The sequence below is a fragment of the Sinocyclocheilus grahami genome, unplaced genomic scaffold, assembly GCF_001515645.1.
Source record: "Sinocyclocheilus grahami isolate Dianchi unplaced genomic scaffold, SAMN03320097.WGS_v1.1 scaffold67.1, whole genome shotgun sequence".
In the NCBI taxonomy this organism is placed as follows: domain Eukaryota; kingdom Metazoa; phylum Chordata; class Actinopteri; order Cypriniformes; family Cyprinidae; genus Sinocyclocheilus; species Sinocyclocheilus grahami.
Window position 1 is genome coordinate 2,388,662 of NW_015505246.1, and position 11,573 is coordinate 2,400,234.

The following is an 11,573-nucleotide window of genomic DNA, read 5'->3' on the forward strand; positions in this document are numbered from 1 at the left end:
AATTGCAGGGAAGGTGGGACGTTCGCTTTCAGTGCTATCAGGCTAAAGTTAGCATTTTCCAAGATCTCCTACTGCACATTTAAGTTTGTAAAAAAGAGATGTCGATACAGAACTAAGGTTGTTTTTTTGCAAGATGAAGAAGTGAGAGTTTCTCTAAATTGTCAAATATCCCCTCCTCGATAGAGCTGATCTCATTCATATGTAGATGTAATTCTTGAATTTTTTTTTTAAATCATCAAATAACCCGTTTTCAAGGCTATGGATTTCGTTGCTTTTTAGAACAAGATTTTAAAGGTTGTTGAGATCCTTAAAAACACCCACAAGTAATGATGTCACGTTTGTGCCAGATGTCTCAATGGTCGCGGTATCAGTCAAACCCTCAAAGGCTCCAACCGCTAAAGATTTCAGGGATTGCTGTCAGTTTTGTCATACACGTCTTGATTTTTGCAGTCATCACCTGGTTGACATATATCTACAGTGCAGCTCCAGTGCAAGTGCACAAGTATGAAAATGAATACAAGTGCAATTTTTAAATGCATATGCCTGTTGAAGAATAAAACATTAAAAGCAAATTGAGTTCCCATGACTTTCTCATATTAAGACTTTAATAAATAATATTAAAAACATAAATAAATAAATAAATAAATGTCTTTATATCTTGTGCGTACTGCATAATTGTATTTACACAAAATCAAAATTATTTGATAAATGAATAATAATTAATGAATGGTAGAAAAAAATATTTGTAATGTCTTCTCCACAATACTGAAAACAAGCAAACAGTTGTTTTCCTTTTATGTTCCTGACCTGCATTTGTCTCATTAAATGTCAATAATTACTCTTACCTGCTCAGTTGCCGCTGAATGACCATTTAGAATGATGTTCCTAAAAGCAAATGTAAGGATGTGGAGGAATATACGTAGTGCACTACTCTTATCTACATATCCCAAGTGTTTACTGCGTGTACACAAGGCATTAGAAAGGGTGTGGACAGCTTGTTTTCTGCTTGAAGAGATAATAAATTGCAGACTCATTTTCAAAAAATGTTTTACACAGTACACATATTTAGGGATTTTTCTCAGTTCAATTAATTCTCTTCTAATCTCCTTTTTTTGTCTTAATTACATATTAATTTTGTGAGCAGATAGACTGTTCAAGTTTTCTTGTTTATGTCTCTGTAAATTGTGTGAAGAGTGTTTTAAAAGGTGAAATACAGATAAAGGTCCCCAAGTAGTATTTTACAAACAAAAACATTTTAAAGAACTAAATTAATAGGTGGCCTTATAATCTCATGTTGTTAATACCTGAATTAGATCAATTGAATGGAATATAGGCAAAGCAGATGTAGTTGTGTAGTAGATATAGAAAAACATAAGCATCGAAAATATTTTGAAACCAAGGTGCCAAAATATATCACCCAAGTTGTAACACCCTGATGGTTCATGGTTTTTAATATAGAAGGTCTGCTTACTATATAAAAATGGTTTTGCTATGAGGAAAACATGTTTAACACAGAACTGCAGAAAGTGTATAACCATTGACAGTGGCAAGAAAGGAAAATACAGTACATTTCTTCATATGTGACAACATTCAAATCATATCTAATTAGCAATGATTTTCCTTTTTTAATTTCATTATACATCAACAACTAAGAAAGAAAGAAAGAAAATATCCATAACAAACCTTTGTTAAAATTAATTTGCCAAATAAAAAACGAATGTCCTTCATAAATCCATTGAAGACTGTTAAATGAGGAATTATTAGACATTTTAGATAACTAAGTTTGTTTTTCTTTGACGGTCCAAGTCTTGACTTTCTCGCTTATTCCTCCTCCATAACACACAGACAATGATACCGACAATGACAGCAGTAGAGACAATGGCTAGAATGATAATGAGTTTGTCTTTGGACAGACCTTGACCAACAGCATTACCTCCACTTGTGTCCTCTATCTCCTTTGAGACTGTTGTAGAGTCTGACGTTTTGGTTGGGGAAGTGTGCGGTAAATGTCTTTCTGTAGGTTCACTGTACGCCTGTGTACTTTCTGGTGAAATATCAACCGTTGTCGCAGTTGCTGTTTGGCTGACCACGACGTCATCCTCCTTCAGCTCTCTTATATTTCTACCATTCAGGGCCGGAGGAGCATAGCACATCAGAGAAGTAAGGTTCTTCACTTTCTCTGCATACTGTCCAAGCCAATCCCGAAAAGGTATTATGTTATGGTCACACCTCCAGGGATTCTGATGAACCATAATATTATCGACTATGGACAAAGAGTCTAGAAATTGCTTCGGCAAGTTTGGAAGGGAATTGTTTTGAAGCTCCAGGAGATGTAAATGGGACACACCATCCAAGAGTTTTATGGTTATGTGCTGTATTTGATTGTTCTCTATAGATATGTTAGCTAACTTTGGAAGACCTTTAAATATCCCCGCCTCAATACTGGTGAGTCGATTAGTGTGAAGAGAGATCTCCTCTAGTTCCATCAAGCCATTGAAAGCACCTGGAGAAATGTGCTGAATCCGGTTCCTACTAAGCACCAAAAGGCGAATCTCAGTTAAGTTGTTAAACACATTCTCCTCGAGGTGGGTTAACATGTTGTCATATAGCCAGAGCTCCTGGAGGGCCATTGAACCAAAAGTCCCAGGCATTAACCTACTGAGTTGGTTCTCATACAGTGAAATATGAGTAAGGTTGGGAAGATTCAAAAAGATTGCACTGGGAAGCAATGATAACCTGTTGTTGGAGAGGTAGAGTTTCTTCAGCTTTGGCAAGTTTGAGAAGAGATTTGCTGGTAGCTGTGCGATTTTGTTGTCTTGAAGATGCAATATCTCAAGGTTTACCAGGTCATCAAAGATGCCTGCTGGTATTTCTGTTAAATGATTTTGCTGCAGAAACAGAGCTTTGAGACGATTGAGTCCTTGAAAAGTACTGCTGTAAAGCTTTCCGATTGCGTTTCTCTGCACCATGAGCTGTCCCAGCTTTTCTAAACCCCGAAAAGCATCTTCTGGCAGAGAGGTTAGAAGGTTTCTGCTTAGGTCTAATTTGTTCAAATCTACAAGAGGGGTTAGAAGAGATGGTTGGAGAACTTCTAGTTTGCTGTTACTCAGCGTTAGAGTTGATAATGCTTTTAGATTTTGAAACAGATCCTGTGGCAGAGAGGTTAGCATTGTCCCACTGAAACCTAAGGCAACGAGATTTCTGGTTTGGTCAAATGTATGAGGTTCCACCAGAGCTATTTTTGAATCCTTGGCTACAAACATAGTGAGGGTCTCTGCAAAAGTCTCAAAATCAGCTGGTTTTAATGATTCTATGTTGGTGTTGGAGATTAAGAGGGTTTCGGAGGTTGGTGGGATGGAGGGTGGAAATTCTTTTATTATAAAGCCTTGGCAAGTGATTTTGCTTGCCTTACACTGGCAGTTCTCTGGACACGCAGAGGCAATGGCGTTCATGGCACACATGCCAATAATTATGAACCACACCAGATCCATTGACTCCTACAAAGAAAGCAGAAACAATGTCATCATTCTCGACACAACTAAGAAGTGCCTTGTCAAATTCTGGTATTTTTATAATTACTTTTTTTTACTTGGTTACCTCATTTTCACCAAAAAATAGGACCCATGAAAACTCAAAGCCACACAAAAAGCCTAAATCTGTCATATAGAAGCGAGAGAGAGAAGAAAAAGTGGATGGTCGCTATTTGTGACAAAGCCTTACTGTTGTGACATAAACCTTCCTGTTGTGACATAAATCATTCCTCCACCCATATGACACAAACATTTGGTTCTATAAAAGGCCTACAGTGGTTTTCTCTTCTCTCTGTATCTACACACACACACACACACACATATATATATATATATATATTTAAAAACAGATTACCACATTTGCAGTATTCGCAGCATTGGACTTCAAAATGTATTAAGAACAGATATAATAATAATGATAATGATAGTAATAATAAATACTCCTTTTTAAAGAAAATGCTTTTTAAAGAAATGTTTACTTGCACAGACATTTAATGGAAACAAGTATACATGCAAGTATGCAATTTTCAGTCAGGACAAAATTGAAAAGCACATGGAAAATATTTTGTGACTTCATAATCTCTTCCAGAAAAACCAAACTACAGTCTGCGAGAGCTGGAACATTTAACTGTGTAGTCTTTTAAATAAATCCAGCTATTATTTGCTGTAATTTCTCTTTTTTTATCCAATAGTTTGTCTAATTTGTTTTTGTCTCTTTATTGTCTAATTTTGTAGACTGGCGAATTTGTTATTGAATGTATTTTTAAAAAATCTGGAAAAATTGATTTTAAAATTAGGCATTTACTACTCATTTGTTTCTGTTTTGAAAGTTTCTGTTTTAGCCAAATATGTTGTAAAGGCATGACTGTCAATTATTTTAAATGAAGTACATTCATTATTATTATGAACTAGTTTAGTTCACTATACTGTAATCTTTTTTATACTCTTTTTAACATAAGTTTAAACTAACAGGCAGGGGTACATTTTGAATTACTAGATGTAATTTGTCTAATGGCAATATGGCCGGATTTTATTTATGTAAAAAAAATATAAAGTTTTAAATTTGTTTTTATTTTTATTTTTTTGTTACCAATAGATTTCAATGGAACTAACTACCATAGTTAGCTAACCATGCTTTTGGGAAACCCCAGATCAAATGACTTAGTACAAAGTATCTTACCTTTGAACTAGAAGATGACTTGTCAGAGTTATCGGAGCTTTGTTCTCCCCGTTGCACACAAGCTTTTCCAGTTCTCTTTTAAACAGCTGCAATGTTTTCTTTGTCAGATTCCTTTCTGCCTCCTCATGTCTCTCTGGTTATCCTCTTTACAGTCAACCGTTGACTCCACTGCTTTGTACAAAAGCTCTCATATACTCGCCCACATTATTTGGAAATGAGTTGGTGGGGAAATGCTGGTTTGAGGCCACACCCTTGTGCTGCTCTTTAAAGGGCAGGAAGTTTGTGGGTATTCAAGTACACAAACAGGGACCCTCCGGGTGTTTTGATGGTGTGACTTTAAAATGAATCTACTCTTGTTAGACTATTTTTTAGCTATATTTATGAAGTTTGGCACACGATATGTAGAAAATGTCTTTCTCGGGCATATCATATGTGCATGGGACCAGATTTTAGACATCTTGCTCCAGTTACAGAGCGCACTAATAAAAATAAATGAAGTCAAAGGACATATGTAACCAATTACAAAAGGTGTTCAGTTCAGTTTTCAGAAGAAAGTTCTGCTGTGCCAAGGATGACAAGAAGTGACTTTATTAAAGCAACAATTATAGAAAATTGACTTCAAAAAATGTTCCTCTGTTGCTCTATAAATGTGAGGCCCACCCTTCCTTTTATTTTGCAAGTGCTGCTTATTTTGTTGAATTGAAATTTCCTCTATCTATGGTTAATACGAAAACATATGAATCACTGTCTGTGTGTGCATGCTGTCTAATCTCCCATATTTTATGCCAACAGACTGATTACGTTTCTCCAATAAAGTCTTTTTTTCTTTTTTTTTACCAGTGCTTTATACAACAGATTGTTTCAAAGCGGCTTCACAGAATTAGATATATGGAAATAAAAGAAATAATGATGCAATATTTTTGAAATATGAAATTTTGCTGTAAAGCAGCTCTAACACAACATTTGTGTCATTATTCACCATCAGTCAGTTTAGTGTCCCGTTCAATAATTGTGTAAAGTTCATAAATTATGAAACCAGTTCAATTCAGGAATAAGCAGCTCAACTGAAGACAGTAGTGTTATTCAGCTTGAGTCAGTTCAATGTTGATTCAGTTCAAGTTCATTTATGAACAAATTTGATGCAGCTATAAAGCAGTTCTACAAAAGTCAATATTCAATTCAAGAAAATTGAGGGAAAACATTGGGAGAAACCAGGTTCAGTCAGGGGGGGCAGTTCTCCTCTGGCCTAAATAAACAAACCCAGTGTTGTTTATGAGGCTGCATCAGTGTTGGGTAAGTTACTTAAAAAAGTAATTAATTAGTAGTTACTAATTACATCCTCAACAGTTTAATTAGGTCACTGTTCTAATTACTCTCTCTAAAAAGTATATCATTACTTTCAAATTTTTTAAATCCCATCAACCTCAACCAGTTGAACAATACAAGGACAGACAGACAAAATATATGACGTCACCACCACTATATTAATCACGCCTCTCATTTCTGTCTGTTCTCTGTTGCAATCAACTCTTCGCATCCACAGGAGAAGAACTCATCAACTGGATTCAGAATTTAAGAGTAATAGTGGGATGCGGGTGACTTTCAAAACACTCCTGTACATGACTAGACTGACACTGTACATCAACACAAGCTATAAGAAAATGTTTGTGCTATCTGCATCTCCTCTGGAAAGAGGATAAGGAAGATTTCTTTGAAAACAAATAAGTCTTGTTATATATTGCCTTGGGCTCCAAGACAAGAAAGCATATAGAAGAGGATCATGTAGGTCTGGTGCTATCATCTTCCACTCAGGAATTTTAACAGGCAACTAAGAATGTACAGTAATAAAAACAAAAATAATCTTTGGATTTACATTCCTCAAGGCCAGAATTGTAGGAGATTTATCAATTCTTCCTGTATACATGTCCCTTCGCCTCCAATTCCCTTTATCTCTTTTCTAGCACCAGACTCAGGTCAGTGAAAGTTCACCTAGAATGTTTATTCACCATACATTATGTACTCTTTTATTTATTCATTTATATTATGTACATTTTAAATGTCCGAGTGTGACTTGTGCTCATTCCTACAGCAACAGAGAAGATCATAATAAGGATGTGAGTGATTAGGGAACTTTTGGCCTGCTTAAGGATGTGAGCTTTTCCTTGGCACTTAATTGCTTCCTGTACTGTACACATATGAGATGTGACCCCTCGAGTCATCGAATCCTAATCAGTAAAAATTCCAACTGATAGTAAATTCCCCTGTTAGAAAAAAAAAAAAGTTTTGGTCTGGGTATTTACGGTAAGGGAAACTAGAAAAACAATCACTTATTGTTTTCTGTACCCGCAACTCTCACACTCTCTCTGCTAGATTCCTCTATGTGTATTTGTTTGTATGTTTGTATTTTCAATCAGTTCAACAAAAGGAAAAAAAATGCATTTGGTAATAAATAAACATTAATAAGATAAATAATAAAAAAATTATAGAAAAAGTGGGGTATGTTTAAGTTTAAAGGGATAGTTTAGATCCATAGTATTTATTTATTTTCATAGTATGTAGGTCAATGGCTACCTTTTACTGCTACCTATATTTTTCAAAATATCTTCCTGCTCAGAAGAAGAAAGAAATGAATACAGCTTTGGAATGACACAAAAGTAAATGCTGAAAGAATGTTCATTTTTGATTGAACTATCCCTTTAGCTATCTTCAATAGTAATCTCTAATAAGTTTTTCGAAAAATGTTGTGTTTGGTAGAATAACTGGAAGAAGGTTAATATGGAATTGTTCATATGAGTATACTTTGATTATAGATTAGCAGATCCTCATTCATTCATTCATTCATTCATTCATTCATTCATGGGATTTAGCTCAGAGTTGAGTGTACTGCACGTGTTTTAGAAATAAACAAGCCACCTCCCTTGATTATACATCAATAGGTGGGCTGTTAAAAGTCGTGCCATGTCTTACAGCACTCTGAAAATATGTTCACTCTTCAGCTGTAAATGTTTACATCATTTTCTTGTTGCGTCTTTGCAACTAGAGTGGGTCTAAAACCTCAAGTAGTCTCATGCATTCTTAAAAACCCCTAGATCGACCATATAACCCAACAACAACATGGACACTCATAAACCCATAAACCAGAGATCTGGGCACTTTTCCACTTTCAGATATACAGAACAAACAATAGCTAATAAACAGATTACTGAGCCACAATACAGCACTGATGAAGTCAAATGGAAAAGATGAGGTATGGGGGTACAGCAGTCAGCTGAACAACAGCTATTTAAAACATCCATTCACAAACTCCACTGCTAATAGGTAAGCTAAAAGCTAATATGGAGCACGCTAACAGCACATACCTCTCAGATGACAATGTCCAGTACCAGAAGGGGAAGTTAGACCAGTGATGCACATCTAGGTGAAATTAATATAAATACAAGAAAGGAAAGCGCTAACAGGCCGACAATAATCTATGTCATAAATCAATAGTCCACCGAGGAGGAGCTTATCTTGCTACAAACAGTAGGAATATATTCTAATGAAATGTTTTTCTGCAAGAAATAAATAAATCACATATATACCTGCCTGTGACAGATTTTTGTTCTTCTTAAAAGCATTAAACTGGGTTCGGCAAAGTCGTCGGGGTGCCTTACTCATTCTTATACACAGAGTCTTATACTGTCTATCAACTATGACTATTTTAGTCAAAGGACAAAATGGGTGGAAAAACAGTAATACAAAATTTGACATAACATAAAATGCAGGCCAGGAGCGAGGCCCTCTAGAGGCGCGAGGCCCTGCCCTCACACACTTGGCACAGCCCTTGCGACGGTACTGACCCTTTCCATCAAGCAGGTGACGTTATTATTGCTAACATAGCGGACTCATCGAAAGATACATCATAAAGAGAAAATAATCACTTCATCCGATGTTTAAGTGAACAAAATAGCCTTGACAGCTTTACTTACTGGAGTTCCACAATATTGACTTTGAATTGATCAAACAGAATTTATGAAACCCCACAGGATATTGAAATGGAATGACAGGAAGAGCAATTTACTGGATTTAACAAAATCAACAGTCAATAAACAGAAGAATTATAGCAATTTAGTCCAACAGCACATGTTTTGTGATTAAATCTAAATATTTATTTCCTGATATGATTAGATGTGTCTATATATATGCACAACCATTTAAAAAGGTCAGTAAGACATTTTTTTTTGGTTCGTTTGTTTTAAGAAATAATTACTTTTGTTCATTAAAGGCACATTTAATTGATTAAAAAGAACAGTAGCAACAACTATAATGATACAAAATATTTCTGTTTAGAAAAAAAAACTAAAAAACTTATTTTGAACTTTCTATTAATGTAATGTGGGGTTTGGTGTTTGAGTTTTGTTTCATGTTCATGTCTTTTATTTTGTAATTGTTTCGTGCTGTCAGTGTCATGCTTCCCTTGCCCTCATGTATCTCTGCCTTGTGTATGTCATGTTCTGATTGGTTGTCTTAGTCATGTGTCTTGTTTCCCATTGGTTTGTTCATGTCATGTGACCCTCATTGTCTGATATAAGTAGCCATCATGTTCCCATAGTCTTCGTTGTGTATTGATGTTGTAACCCGCTGTCGGTGAGGCTAGTCAAGTCTGTTCTTGTCCAGTCTGTGTCTCTAGTAGTGATGCACAGATGAGCTAAAACGTCACCTGAATCCGCAGCTTCAAATAAATTATTCACCCGCCAACCGCCCGCACCTGTATTTTTGTCTGATTTAGATAACCGCACCCGATCATCACATTAGGGTTCGTACGGTCATGAAAAACCTGGAAAAGTCATTGAACAGCAATTTCCAGGCCTAGAAAGTTTTGTAAAAATAAATAAACTAAACATTTTTTTGAAAAGTCATGAAAATCTATTTCACAATTCTCTGTATAATAGAATTATGTTTAATCAGATCCTGAATTTCGTTGCGGGATTGTGCATACATCGCATTACTCATTCCCACAGCTTTCGACTTTAAAATGAGGGAAATTACTGCAAAACCTTTATTCAATACAGCGTGTAGGTTAGATGAGTAAATCAATCCACACAAACCATCAGATGAAAACAGCGTAGGTGATGCAGCTGTACCGCGTCTTCTCTCTTTGACTTTCGCTTCACATTGACGCATCTAGAGCTGCTGCACCCCGACCCACCCGATCCGCGGATATAACCGCCATCCGCGCATCACTAGTCTCTAGTCTTCGTCTGTTTGGATCACCTGTAAATAAACTGCACTTGGGTTCTTCACTACACGCGCCTTCAGTGGACTATCAAATAATCATTCAGGGTTTCCACAAAAAATATTTAGCCACACAACTGTTTTCAACAATAATTAAAAAAAAATCCTTTATGATTCTAAACTTTTGATTAACTGATAATTCTGGGAAATTAACTTTTCATCCACCATATAGAAAAAAATAAAATAAAAACAAATTTGAACATGTATATTTTTTTGAACATAAATAAAATCCGGCCATATTGCCATTAGACAAATTACATCTAGTAATAAAAATTACTAGATGAGTAAAAAAAAAAAAACGGTTATGTTACTGATATAAAGCAAGAGTGAGCAGAAGGAGCATAGTATTAGTATAAAAGAAGACTATGCCACTTAAAAACTCCGACCACCCCACAGGCACCCTCAATCACCAAGCCCATGTTGAATGTTTTTACTTAACGTAGAATAATATGACTGTGTTTTTAAAACTATCACCACAATAAGAGGAAGCTCACCTGATACTGAAGTACATGCAGAGCTAGAGAGAGATATTACAGGCATTTTAGAATGATCATTTGTATAAACAGTCAAACATAGAATATCCTCTTGCAGCGAAAAATAACTGTGTTGTTGATAAGATTGGATGTTTTTTCTGCATGTGTTGTCATTTTCTTATCATAGTTCCACTCATATAATTTTCTCCTCTTCTTGAGCTTCCAGGCTTGTAAGCAATTCTGTGTTATCATATGCAAGGGCTCTTTTCGGTAGCACTATAAGCCTATAAAGGATAAATCATAAACGTCCAAAGAAAATTTGAAATATTCTAGGTACATACTGTAGCTCAAACATCAGTGAGCTATCAAGACAACAATGCTCAAGAGACAGACTAATACAGAGTTCTGGCGTGAAACTCTAGATGGCGCAGTCCGATAGGTCTAGCTCAATCTGACCTGGCGACGTCAATGGCTACGTTTACATGCAACCAAATAATCCATTTGTAATCGGATTGATGGCTCAATCAGACTGAAAAACCTTCAAACACCTTAATAGATCCGATTGAGCTCGATTGTAGGGGGTGGTTTATTCCTTTTCTAATATGATTGAGAGTGCATGTAAACACTCGATCAGATTAAACCCCGAAACTGAAAGAACAAAGCATGTGCAACGACGCAGAAATAGCGTAATGACGTATGACGCGCAGAAAGAGCGGTTCTTCCTTTTGAATAAAGTGTTGTATAAATGCTTGTCCTGTCATTATAAAACTCTCCTTTCACTCGGCAACTGTGAAGTGGAGCAGGACAACCTCCCACCAGTCCTTGTTTTGGATTCAATCCGTTTTGGGCGCGGGGAGGGGCATTTTTACTGTGTGTTAAATATGAGCAGCACGGCACAGCGGTTTATATGTAAATTTATCCATAAATTAATAAATATTAATTCTGCTGTTAAAAACAAATAAATAAACCATGTAGGAGAGTGGTTATTATGTGCAAACAGTGAGAAACTTTACATTTGTGCAATGTGCACATGTAAAAAAAAAAAATAAATTCCGATTTGAAGCTTGTGACATATAAACACGCACATCAACCCGATCACTTTCTTTAGCGTTCATG

At 35.9% G+C, this 11,573-nt stretch overlaps 1 protein-coding gene across 1 annotated transcript; it reads right to left on the minus strand.

Annotated features, from left to right (window-relative positions):
• Positions 1-1,703: 1,703 nt before the first annotated feature.
• lrrc15 (leucine rich repeat containing 15) lies at positions 1,704-4,858 on the minus strand. Its single transcript, XM_016272123.1, has 2 exons — positions 4,711-4,858; positions 1,704-3,497 (listed from the first exon to the last, which is right to left on the minus strand). The coding sequence occupies exon 2, from the start codon at positions 3,489-3,491 to the stop codon at positions 1,770-1,772; it is 1,722 nt and encodes a 573-aa protein (XP_016127609.1). The 5' UTR covers positions 3,492-3,497; positions 4,711-4,858; the 3' UTR covers positions 1,704-1,769.
• Between the last annotated feature and the right edge of the window lie 6,715 nt (positions 4,859-11,573).